Source organism: Eleginops maclovinus, chromosome 11 (assembly GCF_036324505.1).
Source record: "Eleginops maclovinus isolate JMC-PN-2008 ecotype Puerto Natales chromosome 11, JC_Emac_rtc_rv5, whole genome shotgun sequence".
Taxonomy (NCBI): domain Eukaryota; kingdom Metazoa; phylum Chordata; class Actinopteri; order Perciformes; family Eleginopidae; genus Eleginops; species Eleginops maclovinus.
The window spans coordinates 12423404-12440373 of record NC_086359.1 but is presented as its reverse complement, the minus strand read 5'-3'; the positions used below and the strand labels follow the sequence as shown (position 1 = coordinate 12440373).

General features: G+C 38.6%; 1 protein-coding gene across 2 annotated transcripts in view; it reads left to right on the top strand.

Moving 5' to 3' along the window:
• stk10 (serine/threonine kinase 10) overlaps positions 1 to 16402 on the top strand; it is a 37251-nt gene extending 20849 nt beyond the window's left edge. The window contains exons 6-20 of one of the 2 annotated variants that reach the window (XM_063895653.1): positions 366 to 560; positions 1188 to 1269; positions 5784 to 5918; positions 7565 to 7897; positions 8005 to 8430; positions 10880 to 11004; positions 11620 to 11743; positions 12090 to 12269; positions 12433 to 12525; positions 12756 to 12885; positions 13071 to 13195; positions 13456 to 13644; positions 13726 to 13851; positions 14008 to 14121; positions 14537 to 16402. In XM_063895653.1, coding sequence (XP_063751723.1) covers positions 366 to 560; positions 1188 to 1269; positions 5784 to 5918; positions 7565 to 7897; positions 8005 to 8430; positions 10880 to 11004; positions 11620 to 11743; positions 12090 to 12269; positions 12433 to 12525; positions 12756 to 12885; positions 13071 to 13195; positions 13456 to 13644; positions 13726 to 13851; positions 14008 to 14121; positions 14537 to 14560 — 2401 coding nt within the window. In that variant the 3' untranslated portion in view covers positions 14561 to 16402. Of the gene's footprint in view, positions 1 to 365; positions 561 to 1187; positions 1270 to 5783; positions 5919 to 7564; positions 7898 to 8004; positions 8431 to 10879; positions 11005 to 11619; positions 11744 to 12089; positions 12270 to 12432; positions 12526 to 12755; positions 12886 to 13070; positions 13196 to 13455; positions 13645 to 13725; positions 13852 to 14007; positions 14497 to 14536 lie in introns of those variants that run through there. The other variant, XM_063895652.1, reaches the window with a different exon arrangement.
• Positions 16403 to 16970: the final 568 nt, after the last annotated feature.

The window sequence follows — 16970 nt, the reverse complement described above, 5'->3', positions numbered from 1 at the left end:
AGGTGTATGTGGCAATACTTTATCTTACCTTCCTTTCACTTTGAATAATCCCACATAGTCATTGGTGGACTATCATGGCATAGAGATATTGGCACATTTTTCCTGTTAAACTTAAGTCAATGTTTATGTTTTTTTTAACTTTGTACACATTCTATACATCTAGACATTTAAACAACAACAGCTAATTATATACTCTTTGGCAAGAGAAGGGAGGAAACTCCAAAAGCACATTTTGAGGATACATTTGAATTATGGGCAGTATACCTTGATTTATTACATTTTAACTAAAATTGAGCATTCAAGGTCTTACACTATGTAATGGTCCATGATATAAATACCTTACATTTTTCTTTTCTCTGTCTCAGGATGGCTCCAGAGGTGGTAATGTGTGAGACAATGAAGGATGCTCCATACGACTACAAGGCTGATGTCTGGTCTCTAGGAATCACTCTGATCGAGATAGCACAGATTGAACCCCCCCACCATGAGCTCAACCCCATGAGGGTGCTGTTAAAGATTGCCAAGTCGGAGCCTCCCACCCTGGAGCAGCCGCACAAATGGTGAGGATTCACTGAAAAACTTTCTGAATTCACTGGTTGTACAGTTGGTCAGTAAATTAAATCATATATTTTTTGAAAGATAATTGGAAGGAATGAAAATAAAATCCTAAAGTTTACAATATTTTCACACAATTCATGATTCATTAGTTTCAAGGGCTTATTTGTTCTTGTCTAGATTCACTTGGGTCATCTTATATTCTACAGCTAAATTATTTTGGAAATGTTCTGTTTCCCTAGATTTACCTCCCTCTCTCTGCCTGAAGCCAATTTTGTACTTTCTATAAGTATAGCAACAACTCAGGATTTAAATTTGTGCCAAGCTATACGTTTTTCCCTTTTACTTTTATGAGTCTTGACTGTTTCATAGCTTTAAAATGTAGTGCTGCAAAAGTGAAGTTATCAGGTGCTGAAAGGACATTTGGGACAATGAGCCCACTCATCATTCCTGTTGAAAGCTTAGTTCTACAAAGCACAGCTGTGCACAAAGATGATCCACTTTCACCGACATCGCCTATCTGGAAATGTTTTGTTATGTTGTGTAACTTTTCCTTTATCCTTTTCCTCCCACCACCCCTTTCTTCTTACTTATTGTTTTGATTAATTTGTGTTTTCCTGTTTTCATTCAAGGTCACAGGAGTTTAAAGATTTCCTGAAGAAATCTTTGGACAAAAACCCAGAGACTCGTCCGACTGTAGCACAACTCATTGAGGTAGGCCCTGATGCAATGCACTATAATAATACAGCCGATGTTGTACACTGCTGAACTTTGATATATGAAGGAAAATTGGCCTAGTGCTGTACTTATCTAGCACCAACACACACACACAGGGACACTATTTATAATACCTGAATGGAGTGATATTTGCCAGGGAAGTGAGCGATGCCCCAGTGGAGGGCACTGGCATGTGAGGGGGAGAGGAATGTAAGGTTTGGGCGTAAGGAGCAGGCAGAGAAGGAGAATAATAGCATACACAGTACAAATGTAAAGTGAAAGACAATTACACATCTAAAAAAAGTTTGGTTACCATTCAGCTTTAAGAGAATTGTTCTGTTGTTTTGAAGCACACTCTAAGGGCTTGTCCTTGGGGCATTTTCATCCCAATGACAATTGAGTTTTTATGTGTCAAAGACTTAATAAGGTTAAATAAAAATCACATTAATTCAGGATAGTGTCACAGTAGGAAAAGACAAATGCCTACATGTCAATGCTCTTTGGCACATCTCGGCTATCTCTAAGGGGAGTCTGATGACAGACAGTCTGGCAATAAAACATGATTATCAGAGGGGAACTCTGACAGACGTCTCCCAAAGTCCTGAGCAAAGAGAAAATGAGAGAAAAAGTGAACAGGGTGTGGATTAAAGCACAAGCACGGCGGCTATTAAAATTCAGAGCTACAGTTTCCTGTCTGTATCCCACAGCTGAGGGAATGCCAGTTATTTACATTCCCTCCCTTAGCCAATAGTATGTCTGGATAATCCTGAGCTCGCCACCTTTGGCCAATTAGAGAGAGGCACAGATGAAAACCCTAGACCCGGGCCCGCTGGGAATTCAGCATGTGCTCTCCAGTGGAGGGAGAGAGACGGGCGCGGTTCAGTTTTTGGTGCCTTGCTGGAGGTTTTAGATGTTTATCATGCCTGCAGCTCCTAACGGCTGTCAGATAATATTTACTGCAGATAGTTGTGCAATGATGACATTAAATTCTGCTTTGCAATGGATGTTGAATGAAGTTGGTTGAGTGGGAGTTACGCATGTGATTTATGGTAGGTCTTACTTTGTTAAACATTGGAGCGTGAAAATTTGATTTATTGAATATTTTATTGAATCATAGAAGAGTGTCGGTGTTAAATAATGTGAGGTGTGTGTGTGTGAGTGTTTCAAAAGAGGAAATTAAAGGTTAAAGTTTCATCAGGCTTCAATAAAATGCTATTAGCTTTAAACAGATTTGAACCTCTTGCCTTGAGTCTGTCCCACATGTGTGCTTGTAAAGAGTGTTTACCAAACAACATGACACAGTATCAGTCAGTGTGGCTGTGTGGCTTGCAGGAGACCATGTGGATGACTTCTACTCAAAATAGCTTCTCCTCTCGCATAGTTTCTCATGGTCAGGATTTCTTCAGCGTTTTTGGGTGCAGCTTCCATTCATGTAAGAGAAAGGATGCTTTGCTGTTTCTGACCATGGCATATCCGTCTGTACTGTGTGTCTGTTATTTTAGCATACAAGTGTTTGGTTACTTTATCTCTCAGCATGGAATTGGTAGTGATTTTACAGTCATTGACATGTGCAGACACAAACGCACACACAGTTATATTTGTGAGAATTCTCATTGACATCATGCATTCCTGAGCCCAAACCATAACACTATCAACTATGCGCTGAAGCAAAACCATTACACATACTCTAGTCTCAACCGAATAATAACACTAAAGGGTAATTTCACCCAAAAGACTAACTCAGTCTTATCTGAACAGACAGACAGACATCATACACATATTTGTATTGACTTAAACTTTCCAAAGATATCATTTTATCTATCCCAAAAAACATTAGCCTAGAAATAAAAGACATAATAATGTTATAGATTTAGAACTTGCTTGACCATTACCCATCTTTTCAAGTTTTCTCCAGTATCTAAGTTGTGTTCGTGTGTGTTTGGTCTGTACATGGTCATACTGCAAACCACAATTGCCTATAGTTATTTATACATGCTATTATTGCCATAGTATTTTGTCTAAAATATTGTTTCAAAAGAAATGCAACATGTGCACCACACAATATCCAATCAACAGTGTTTTCAGGTGCTTTTTGTGAGGTCTGGATTACACAGAGTAAGGATTTTTTCTCAGACTGATACTTCAAAATTTGGGCAAATAAAAGTCAAGTCATTTTATTTATGGAGACCAAAATTACTACTTACCTAACACCAGCCCTTGCCCCCAACTTAACCTAGACTTAATTATAACCTTCATGTAAAACAAGTCTGAACCTCCAAATCATACTTTGAAGATGTGAGGACTGAACAAAATGCCCTCACTTTCCCAAAAATGTGCTCATTCAAGTTCTTAAACTCAAATGTACTCTCACAAATTCAGAAGTAAAAACACACACTTCACTCTCATTGCTTAACAGGTAATTCTGTCCTCTTGCACCCCCCACCTCCTGTCCCCTAATGGGCCATATTGTTCACATTTAACCTTTTAACGCCTAGCCATGCATGTAAAAGCCAAAATCTCTCAGTCCCTGGGTCTAACGCAACGTGAAACCTAAAAGAGAGGACATAAGCTCCACTGAACCACATCTTGATCCATAATGGCAGTAAGAAAAACATAGTGTTGTGTTGGTGCTCTGTAAATCTGGCTGTGTGCCTTTCCTCCCCTTTGATATGCCTCAGAGAACTGGCTTCAGCTTGAGTATGGGAGGTCTTCTTGTTCACTTGTTACAATAAACAGTGGGAAGCTGAAATCTCAGATGTTTGCTACTGTCTGTGTTTTAGTGGTGCCTGAGGGGAAAAGAGATTTTAGTTTCTTACAGTATTGAATTCAACTAAACCGTGTAAGCTTAGAATGGCCGTAGTGACAGAGCAAAACCTATTCATAATCATGGGAGTATTTTACTATCCTAGGTATTTGTCAAAAAAGATAGCACTAAAGCTGCATGGAACAGTTTTTTTTTTCAGTTTATTCCTTGTTTTAGCCATGGACGTCAATGTGGTCAGTGACCAGCCTAACTAAGCTTGATTCTGACATTTGTTGTGTAATAATGTGTCTCAAATAGAGAGGCTACTTCAGTTTGTTTTGTATTTATTCCATAAAGCTTCCGATCTAAAATCCTTTAAAGAAACCCTATTACTGTTTAGATATTTGACCTTTACATGACCTTTAGACATTAGCTGGGTTATCTATTACTTAAACCTTTAAATGTATGTACCAGCTGGAACGCTAGCTGAAGTGTCACACCCTCTTCCAAGCATCATAAGCTTGCAGAGAATATTTGAAGAATTAACGGAGCATGCAGCATTTACATTGCTGTGTAGCTGCAAATGTTGTAGTCCCAGCATTTGTTCATCTGAATGTGCACCACCACAGGATTGTATGGCTTTAGCAGCCGGTGTCTGATCTCTCAGCAGGTCGGTGTGTACTCAGGAAGTGGTAGCGGGGTTATTGGAGCCTGTTGAACTCTGTGTCTTCAATAAACCAGCGTGACTTTTTATAAGGTGCTGAGCTTTTGCTGAAATACTCAATCATAAAGTTACTCTGCTCTGTCAGATCAGGAAAGCTAAGTAGGATTATTTTTGAATATTTAGAGAAGTACCATTAGCAACACAGTGACCCGTGGTTTCTTATATTTCAAATTGAAATGTTCTGCATGTGTCTATCTTTTGTATTCTTATTTCCACTGCGGTGTAATACATGCTAACGTGGCACTCAGCATTTACACTATCTGACTCACCAGGCAATCGCCGACTGTTGTTTTTCATTGGAGATGTTAAGAGCTGAAGCCTAATGCAGTCCTCGAGGACAAGATACTGCACACAAACAACTGTGGTCAACAAATGTGTACACGCACACACGCACACGCACACCCCCAGAGTTATGTACACTTCATGGTCCAGCACCACTTGTAGCTTTTTCCCCTTTGTCAGCTGTTCCAATTAAATTACACTGCAGTGCAAAGCATCTGAATAATAGATGATCAGATGCACTCAACTTTTAATTTAGTTTTTTTAATTTCCCTCGCACTCAACTTATTACTGCTCTGTTTGCGCTCCGGCAAAACCCAGATTGTCTCTCCAAGGCTGTAAAACTAAAGATGGCTTGCTATTTTACGGACATGATTATTGAACACGGCTGGATCAGTTTGCCGTTAAACTGCTACATCAGGGAGAGTTGTATTGTAGAGACACTATTGTTGTAGCTGTAGGAACTGGCAGGTGGCAGATAGAGTTTCGCCTGCAGTGAAAGTGTCCTGCAGCCTGGCCTCTTGTGTCTTTTGCCTCTCGCAGTTTATCATATTTTAATGCAATTACTTCACATTGACAATAGAAATGTTGTTATTTTCTAGCCATTCTTCATCTAATTCCTCGTCTTATTACTTGTTGCATGTGTTGTGTTTTCGTAAGGCTTTTAATTCTGTGGTCACATTGAATCACAAAAAGTAATACAAATACTCTGTAATTTAACTGCTGATTAATTAACCTTGTATCTTCTGTCCCCTGTTTCAACAGCACCCTTTTGTGAGAAAGGTAACGTCCAACCGCCCGCTGCGGGAGCTGGTGGCCGAGGCCAAAGCCGAGGTCATGGAGGAAATCGAGGACAATAGGGAGGAAGGCGAGGAGGACGACGCCATGGAGCTCACTGTGGTACTTTGATTTTCTGTCTCCCAATTTTCTTTCTGCGTCATTGTTTCTTTCCAAAAGAAGACTGAATATCTCATGGGCTGGATTGTAAGAGTACGTATGATTCATATTTACAAGGTCAATAGCGGGACCATGACTGTTCATTTCAGTTTTGGCATAACTCATGCATATTATCACGTAAAGGCACATCTACCAAGAAAAACACACGTGTTCTGCTTCAAATCTACAGTTCCCCTTCTATTGAAGTCTTTGAAATGCATTTCTGGGTAAACATGGCGTTCCTACCAAAAGAACTGAAGGTTAATTCTGCAGAAACCATGCGTAAATCCACAGGAACCGTACAATTAGAAAGTAACATGCAGGAGTATAAAAGTGCAGTTTACCTCCTGCACTTAGCACAAACAAAGGAACAGAAACCGGAATACTGGCATTCGTCCACACCCACACACAGTTAAATATAGGTGGTGCCCTTGTCCTCACTCCTGTATAGAAACAGTCACCTCACCTCCTCTGATGGACTACATTTTTTAAGGTCCCACATTGTTCCCTTGCTATACTGTGACCCTTAACGAAGGAAAGAGTTGTATGTACTCCAGGGATCCACAAGGTGAACATATGGTTATAAACACTCCTGCAAACAGGAAGTTGTGACTTCTCTCAATGAAAAGTGAATGTTTATGTAATTTCTCTTTGTTTACTTGTGTCAACAGTTATTGTGAGGACAACCACATTTATTTAGGTGAATCACTTGGAAAAAGGATTTAGTTTTTTTTAATTTATATGATATGATTGATATGAAATCATGTTTTGAAGGGTCTGAATCCAGACATTTGATTTCTCATCTTTGTGTTTACTATGATATCTTCCAGTTGTTCCCTTTTTTTCCCATCCAGCAAGGACACTGTAGTGCACACACAGCAACTTTTAGTTAACTGCTTGGCCGGCGTTCAGTGCCTTTATCTGAACGTTAATCTCTTTCTATACATCACACACAGCCAGACAGAGATGTTTGCTGAGACATTAGAAAGGCTGAACCGGACCATAAAGACGTCTGATGGTGTTGTTTGCCTCTGGTTGAAGTCAGCGGAGAGTTTTTTCACGAAACAGAATTGCTCAGATTGACATATGGCTGTGCACATAATTATGAAATAACATCTTAATTCAGTTTAAAATTAAAGACCATAGAATTCCCATGTCTAGCTCACATCCGCCACTTTCTGTAGTTAAAATGTAAACTGTGAAAATGGCCTCTTCGTGAATATGTACAGTATGTAATTGCTTGAGAATAGCTAAACTTTCCCTTCTGGTTGTTGCGAATTTGAGATGTCATGATAAATGCTTTGTCGGGTTTAGGATACATTTAAAAAAAACAAAACATGAACATATTGACTTTTTTTTCATGTATATACATTTAAAAAAAATAATAAGTACAGGTCATGTAGGGAAAGTTGGGTTAAGGTTAAGATAGAGGGTTAAGGGTTGCTAACTGGACTGTCTTTTATTTTCCAACACAGTTATTTTATATACATTTCAAAACAGTGTAAATGACAAACGTCAAGGTTGTTCTATTGTCAAAGTGTGAAAACATCAAATGTTTTTTGCGTTTGCGCATAACAACAATCCTCTCTCCCTCCTCCTCATTCTTAAAGTCTCCAGGAAAGGAACCATGCCAGACCAGTCAGACCAGTTTCGAAGGAGACCATTCTCCAACCACCCAGGGCCCCACCATACCAGTACCTCTACCCAGGAAGGTGGCTGAGCCAGATACACGAGCAGAGGAGCAGCCAGGCGCTGTTATGGTGGTGCCTGTTCCTCTACCACGACAGAATCACCTTCATAAAGATCCGGAGGAGTTGGGCGACAAACTGGCTGATGAAGTCATTCACGAGTCTGAGAAATCTGAAAGCGAAGCCTCAACGAAGACCTCCAGCTCAGATTCGGGCATTGAGGATGGGAAGAGTACCCCAACATCTGAGGAAAAGGTGCTCTTCATAGTTTTAGATTTTAAAATATAAGTGTATCTACTGATGGATATTCTTATGTTTTGACTCTGATTTCTTTTAATAACATCCCTGAAATATATTTTTAGGTTGCTGTTGAGACCCAAGAGACAGAACAGCCACCGTCTCTCACGGAGCCAACATCTGGGGAACATGTTGACATCTTTAAAGTCTCAAACGACCCTGAGGTGCCCAAGGTCAAGGTGACAGAGGATGAGAGCAGAGTTGTGGCTAATGGAGGCTTACCAACTCCCAGCCAAAGTACAACTGTCACTCATGCACCCAGTCCCGCTCCCTACACCGCTCCCACCCCAATGCATACACCCCACTCTGAGCCCAATGGGAGCCTAACCAAGGGAACCCCAGAGCGGACATCTACAGGAGGAAATGCAGAGGCTGTCTCACCTTTTATCAATGGCGGGATTATCAACAAACGGTACTCTGACTCAGTCAGCGTGGCATCGGGGAGCATGGACATGTCAATCAACAAGGGGAATATCTCAATGTCTGCACGGGTGAGTCAACACACAAAGCAAAACTACTTGAAACAGCATTTCAAAAAGGGGACAGAAATAATATATTCAAATACGATCAGTCTAAGATACATCGACCCAGGATATAGATATATCCTTTATTTACTATTTATATAAGTGTTTCATTAGAGAACATGTCTAAAAGGTGAACGAAACCAGCATTTAGCTGTAGAAGAGGCAGCTCCCTGCCTATGTAGGGAAGCCCCTCCTTGGAAAAAGTATTTCTCTGCAAACCAAGGAACTGAAACTGCATTGTGTTGTGTTTTGGGGTGTGGGTGTTAACCATCTGAAACAGAGGATAGCCTGTCTTCCAATAGGCATGCACTACATATTGCATTAAGAGAGATTATGGAGAAGGATACTTGTGAATGCTTCAGAACTATTCTTCTCTTTATTGGTTATGATTTAGGAATTATTTTGTGGATATGTGCTAAATTATTGGCAAACACTTTTATTGTATTAAAATGCCTCTGTGGAAGGTGTTAAAACTCAGTCTCTAAATATGTCACTTCGTGACCGTGCATTTTCGACATAATCAAATTTCAATAGAGAGAAAAGGAGAATTCCCATAATAGAGGAATAACATTTACCACATTTGTGCTTAGCCTGACCGTACCAACAAGCGAGGGAAGATAGGAAGGCACAGGGAGAGAAGAGAGAAACCATTTCATCATTTATCCCCAAGCCTTTCTGAAGCAAAATATGCAACATTTTCCATTCATCAGGACCAACAGGGCCCTTTGTGTGGGCACAGTTCAGCTTTCACCAGCGTGGATGGAAGTTTCTATACTGCTCATTGTCACTCTGCTGCTTCTGGAGGCTTATAGACTGGCCATCAATATAATCCTATTGACTGCGCATGGAGTTGTGTCTGTTTGGCATGTTAAGTTTTTCCAGAACAGATTATTCAGCAGCAGTAGCAGCAAACTTCAGTAAGAGTGAATGGGCCAATCTTTGTTTGTCAGATAGGAAGGACACTTGCATTTGTGTGTTTACCGCACAATTGTGTACGATTGAGAGCGCCACAATTTGCATGTGCTGATAAATTGAAGTGTGTACTCAGGAGAGCTGTGGTTTTGTGAATGACATGATATAGGTAGTTAAATCCACAAACGGCAACAACAAGGCTGAGCTACAGAATGACCCACATGTCCTTTAATTTTAGTGCCAGTGTGTTTAATACACTCAAACGCACAATCACATTGATTTACTGCTATCGTAAATGTGTCATGTTATGAGAAAGAGAATCAACAGTACAGAACAGGAATAATGCATCCATCTGCTGTCTTCCACGGTAATAGCCTCATCCTATTTGCTCAGCTGTACAGAGTTCAAGGGGAAGCTTTGTGAGAGTGGACAGAAGTTTGTACAAACCAAATGAATTCTAGGTTTGGATCAGTTTTCTCCTCTCCTCTTGTCTCTTCTCTTCTCCTCTCCTCTCCCCACCTCTCCTTTCCTTATATACAAACTATTTATAAACCAGGAAATGACAACATACAGGGTCTGAACTACCCAGTGTTTGCAGAATAAACCCTACCATATCAAGTCTCGTAAATATTGTTCTTGGAGGCTGATTTTAGATTTAGACGCATGTTTTTGTAAGCCTTAACAACTTTTTCTAGTCAGTTATAAGTTACATTTCAAGTATTATTTCAACCCCACTCAAACCACCTAAATCTGAGTGAGTGTGGTAAACTTTGATCAGAGATTAAAGTATGAGGTCACCGGCCTGTTCTTGGCCTATGGAAATATACTTCTTGTGCTCGGTCAAAACCAAAGTTTCTTAACCAGCAGAGGAGCAAGACAACAAGTCCTACTACATTTTCTAAATTTCACCTGGCAGTTTTGTAATCATTGAAAAAAGCCAAGTCACACGGAGTGATATTTTCTGGATGAGGTTACTTCCTGCATGGCATTACAGTGACAGATGGAGCATCATGCTGCTTGTTACAGTAAAACCAGATTGACAGGAATATTAATGCCACTGTCAACATCACATTCAGAAACAGCTGCCTCTCCTTCCGCCTGATAAAAAAGCTACATTGAGTTACAAAGACCCGCATATTTAAAGGGGATCTCAACCCATTTAAGATATCATTGTCTCGAGTAGTGCATATTTAAAAAATAAAACATTGTTAATGCCCGCATTGCTTGAGTGACTGCATGAAATGTCATTAATTGTCCGGTGATTTAGATTAAGTCTGCGTAGGCTGGGATTGAAGTTTTTTTAAATAAAAATAAATAAATGTTTGTGCTATTAGGAAGTTTGGTCACACCTAAACTATTGTGTCCCTCAACATGTTTCTAAATTACTAAACTAATAGAAATACCCCCTGTGAGATTTTCACTGGACTCTCTTTAACTTAAAGTCTGATTTAATCTAATGTCATCCTTTTTTTGTTTGACCTTTGTTCCTCTCTGTCTGCCTCAGGACTTCTCAAGTAAGACTCTGAAGAGAACCAGGAAGTTTGTTATTGACGGCGTGGAGGTTAGCGTGACCACCTCCAAGATCATCAAGGATGATGAGAAGAAAGATGAGGAAATGAGATTCTTGAGGTATGTGAATGATTCAATCTGTCTACATGACCTTCATTCCATTTTGAAATGTCTAATCTATATTCAGATTGAGGCATCCTGTGCTTTTGGGCTTTAGCCTGTTAACATTTAGGTTTATGAATATCCATACTATGGAAAAATACTTATTTTGGTACTGGTTGCTTTGTATCAGTGAATGGTTTGAACGAAAAAATAAAGGTTTCTTTTAGAGTAAAGGTGGGATTCAGTTATCTATTTTTAGTCTAGATGTTCAAACGGAATGATCAGTAGAACTTAATATTTTGTATTAAATTTTTTTTCAAATGAAAAATGTGTACACTTAAATAAAAACAACACTGTGCTGTTTTGTGAAACCCAGAACTTCCTGGCGTGTTACTATTGCCATCTAGTGGTAGAGATATGACACTGCATGCTTAGGTCTAATTAATACAAGGCTATGGCATGCCCCTTCAGAAGCTGTGAGGAAATATATATATATATAAAATGGTTACAATAAATACGTACAGATTTAAAGTTTGAATTGTAATTTCTACCTTTTTTGCTTTTCTGGTGTGTTGTTGAAATAATACACTTAAGTGAAAATCTTAAAAATAATGTGTATTTGTGTGTGTTTAGACGTCAAGAGCTACGTGACCTCCGTCTGCTGCAGAAGGAAGAGCACCGTGCTCAGGCTGGTCTGAACGCTAAACTGGAAACACAAAGAGAACAAATGCAGAGACGTTTTGACCAGGATATGAATGTCAGTTTCTCTATTTTATTTATTTATTTTTTTTCACTAATAAGAGGATTGTTAGAAGCAGGGGCAACTAGTGAAACACATTTTTTGAAATATATGAAGTGTACTTTCGTATACTATGCCATGTCATGGTTTACACAATGTCACAAAAAACATTGTTTAAAAAATCTTATTATACTACAATATCAAAAGTATTTCAATACTTACTTCAATACAGGTTCACTGATAAACTGTCTTTAGCATTTTTTGTGTTATTGCTAAATACTGGTGGTGTGATGCAACATATTTTAAAGCATTTTATTTTTCACCAAAGCTTACAGTGTGCTTGTTTCCTCATGTCACAACCCAGGCCAAGAAGAAGCACTATGATCTGGAGCTGGAGAACCTGGAGAAGCACCAGAAGCAGACTATTGAGAAGATGGAGGGAGATCACCATGTTAAACTCAAGGAAGAGACCAGACGCATCAAATTAGAGCAGGAACGCAACCTCAGTAGGTTCCAGGATCAGATGAGAAACAGGAAAAAAGAGGTACATTGAATATGAATACAATGGGAATGAAAATGTTCCTGGAAAGCTTTGTGTTTTGCCTCTATCCTTCTTCATATACCTTGCTAGCTTCCTCAAGGGGCAGTGTGTTTATATCATGTCAGACTTTTTGGATATAATGTTTTTCTTCTTTTGATATATTTAGGTGAAACAATCTGTGGATAAGCTGCCGAGAAGTCAGCGTAAAGAATCCTTGAAGCAGAAGATGATGTCCTTCCAAGAAAACAAGATAAAAGATGTAAGTTGTGTGATCAAAAGTCATTTTTCTGATCATGATATTTTGATGTTAACTGTAGGCCATTCAACTGGACAAGTTTTGACAAATGTAAAACAAGGAGGAAATGCATAAATTCATGAAAGATTTCTGGAAAGCGAGCATATTACCACAATCCATGCGTCAAACATTAGTAAAACAATTTGTTGTTCAGTTAATACCCGCATTTACAGTTTTACATTCTTACATTTTAGGAGGAACAATTTGTAGCGACTCAGAAGCATCATCTGGACACCACGCTGAACAGAATCATCACCAGCAACAAGAGAGAGATTGCAGAGACGGAGAGGGAATGCCTTAACAAAAAACATCAGCTAATCAGAGGTACATTATCTGTTCAGCACAGGGGTTAATTCAAAGCTAATGCTGCCTGATCAAGTGACTCTAAGGTTTTATTGATTTTATTTTACTCAGCCCACCTTTCGATGTAGTAGGATATCCAAGTGTTGACACGTTGCCTTTGTAGTAACTGTTGATCATTTGTTCTGTCTCTTCCTTGCTTTGATCAGAGCGTGAAGCTACGATATGGGACATGGAGGAAAAGAACCTTTACGAGAGACACCAGTTATTGAAGCAGCAGCTGAAAGACCAGTACTTCCTCCAGAGGCATCAGCTTCTCAAAAAACACGAGAAGGTAAATCAGTGGATTTCCAACCACAATATGTATGCAATCTACCATTCTACTCCCATTTAATGTAAAGGTCAAAATGAAATTTAATATCAGGTATTGACCTTCCATTTTATGTTCCGCATGCAGCATTTAGCCATCATTATTCACAGCCACCACATGTTTCCCTTGTGTTTTTTAAGTGGCAATGTCAAAGTGTAATTTTTATATTCCCTGAAAACATATTACATTTATTTGACAATGTGTCTATCTCTGCATCACTACAGGAGCAGGAACAGATGCAATGCTACAACCAGAGAATGATTGAGATCCTGAAAGCTCGGCAGCAGCAGGAGAAGAGCCGGATGCCTAAGATCCAGCGCGGCGAAGCCAAGACCCGCATGGCCATGTTCAAGAAGAGCCTCCGCATCAACTCAACGGGCAGCTCCTCAGAGGACCGAGAGAAAATCAAACAGGTATTGGTGGCAAGGGTTTTCTCAGCTTATATTCAAGCATAAAGTAGATTTGAGTTACTGACACCTTTTGTCTCTCTGTAGTTCTCTCAGCAGGAGGAACGACGGCAGAAGGCGGAGAGGCTGCATCAGCAGCAGAAACACGAGAACCAGATGAGAGAGATGATTGGCCAGTGTGAGAGCAACATCCGAGAGCTGCAGAATCTTCAGGTGAATGAAACACTTATCTTTTAAAGTGCATCGATTGGTTTGTGTGAGAAACCAGTTAATGTTCTCCATATTTGTGTCCAGTCTATAGAATGTGCTGAACTAATAAACACAAAAAATGGCCTGCAATTGTTAACAAGGGTTTGTGTTGTGCTTCAGAATGAAAAATGTCACCTGTTGATTGAGAACGAGACTCAAAGGCTCAAACAGTTGGATGAACAGCACAACCAGCTGATGAAAGACTGGAGGGATCAGCTGAAGCCCAGGAAGAAGGTACAGTACATGTGTTTTTCTGTCACAATGTTCTAGCAATATGCATGGTCCTTAAACACAAAACTATACTCATTATAATTATGTTTTACAGAGAACACGATTGCTATTTCTTTTTTTAAAGTCAAAGAATCCATGTTGTTGTTAAATTAAAGTAAAACAACTGGTGGTTTTAAGGTCAGTTACATGCTGTGACCATTTATTTGCAATCATAGGCCACTGTCATTCTGGAGTCTTGCCTAAATAACATATTTAAAGCTGAGATATGAGAGTGGTATCAATAAAAGACGACAGACCACAGTTTGATGTTTTTTCCTGTGTCGGTATAGGAGTCTTAGACAAATGTGAATAAAGTTCAAATCCCTCAATGTGATTGATGATCTCATTCATTTTGTGGTTTCTCCTCGGATACTATTAGGCGCTGGAAGAGAACTCGGCATGAAAAAAAGGGAGCAGGAGGCTTTCTTCAGGATGGGTGAGAGATCTGATTGCCCAAACCCAAGTTCTCCACATAAACTCTCCAAGTTTGTGCCTTACCAAGACTCTTCCACCACCTAAAAAATAAAACCTGTGATGTTGCACAATATCGCCTGGACACCAAAACACCCCTTCACCCACAGGTGTTTCCTGCTGCCTTAGTTTAAATTTGCCACATCTGTAACGTATACCCATCCCACCATTAGGTTATTTTAATGTTTTAGTGAGTTTTTATGTTTTAAGTAATGTTTAACATTTTTTTTATTTCTTCAAAAAAGTGTTGTGTTTGATGGGGGTCAAACTCATTCTGTGCTTCACATATGTCATTACATAGCATCTGATCTGATTTTCATAGTGTTTTTGATTTATTTTATTTTGTCATAAGACCACTTATAGTTGCTCACTATTAACACAAATGGGTATAATGATGCAGAGGTCATGAGCTGAATTTACCATCTAATAATCAGTCTTATTGAATAAGTGAGAAAAAGTAGTATTTGGTTTGGCAGATTTAATTTTTTTGTCAGGAAGAACGTTTGTCTTTTACGAAAGCTGGTGAGCCAGTACATAAGCACTTTTTGTTGAACTATAGGTGCCTTCTTCCAAATATCATTACCAAAAATGCACCCAAATTGACTATTTACAGTAAAATGTACTGACCTATTTCTTGTTTTTTTTAACTTGTTCTGTATGGCTTTGCTCATCGACCTGTAATTCCCTAAGTCAAGCAATGTTATATAGCAGTTATATTTATTTTCACTGAAAAAGAGCAACCTTATCAAGACTAATCACTGTAAATGCTAATTTAATTGTTCTCTTTTTTTTTTTTACCACCTTTGGTATGAAGCATGTGCTTAGTGCTTATTATTTTGTATCTTATTTGAAATAGGGGGTGAGGCTCAATCCTGATCAAACCTTAATTGTTTCTTCTTAATGCTTACTAAAGAAAGAGGTTTTACCAGAGAAGGGACAACTATTATGACTTTTTGATTATTTGTACTGTTGTATATTTTTACTGTAAGTTCAGTCACACTGGATGGGAAGTGAACTGATAAAGCCAAAGCAACATGCTGTTGTTCAATGAAGGACATTAGATAGGGGATTTAAATTTGAATTAAAAAAAAAATGTATTAAGTGTCTAATTGTTATATTATGTGCAGTCAATGTACTGCGTGCTAACCAAAGTGCAATATTCCATGTCTGTCTTTGCTAAGCTTAAAGAGGTTAATGTTTTGTTTTACGTTGTCTTCAATTGCACTGAGAGATGGAAATATATGTGAAGAGTTAAACTCCAAAATTAGGGTTAATACACCTCTTGAAAGAAAGAGCATTGCAGGGAAATTCTTCATTCTTCATAATCATTGAATATGGAACAAAATCATTTATTTTTCATTTTGGAACATAGCTCTTCATATCATGTTTAAGGGAGTGCAACAATTCAGTCTGCTGTTAGATCCCTCCTGAAGTTGAATCTTAAACCTAAAGATTGCAGCTGAGGACAATGTTGCTTTGTTTAGTGAGAGAAAGTGTTTATTTTAAATCAATTTGACCTAGATATTTACATTGAACTGGGTCAGCAATCAGGTACAGCTTTATCTCTCTCTCCCTCACATTTTCTCCAAAGTATTTAAATTTGTTGTAAAAATTATCTTTTCTGTCATGTTTAATGGCTCCGTGTATGCCTTCCTTTCTGTCACAGTTTACATGATATTATTTGTATTGAGGGGTTGTGAGTGTGAATGAAACTGCATCAGAAGGAACCACTGTTGTAAATAATAACTCTTAATAAAGGCAGATTTTCTAAATAGTCTCTGTGGCACATGCTCTTTTATAAGTGGCAGTGAACATTCTGAAAAAGTCATAGAATAGTAAGCTGAACACTTTTGAAAAAGTCATAGTATAGTATGTTGAAAATATTGTAATAAAGTCGTAGTTTATTTAGACTTTATAGTCTAAATAAACTACGACTTTAGTGTGTCGGAAAATATAGAAAAAGTTGTTATATAGTGTGTTGGAGACACCATGAAACAAGTCTTTGCGTAGAATTCAGAAAAATATTGAAAAGTTTCAGTATATATCTTATAAAATAGAAAGTGGACCATAATGGAATAGAAAGAAGCATCTCCTTTCCTACTCGTCCAGTATACTAACGGCTTCCAGGGGAGCACATTTATTGGTTTCTCAAAAACAAAATTGTGTGTATCCTTGGTCTAACAAACAGTTGAAGCATTTCCTGCTTTAGTAAAGCCAATTATTGTATTATTTTGTTTACATTTCAGTTTACTAGGTTACACTTACAGATATTTTTTCACTTGTATTGGTGATTATTGCCCACAACTGTCGAGCAGTGAAGAAGTGGAAACCAATGGGAGTAT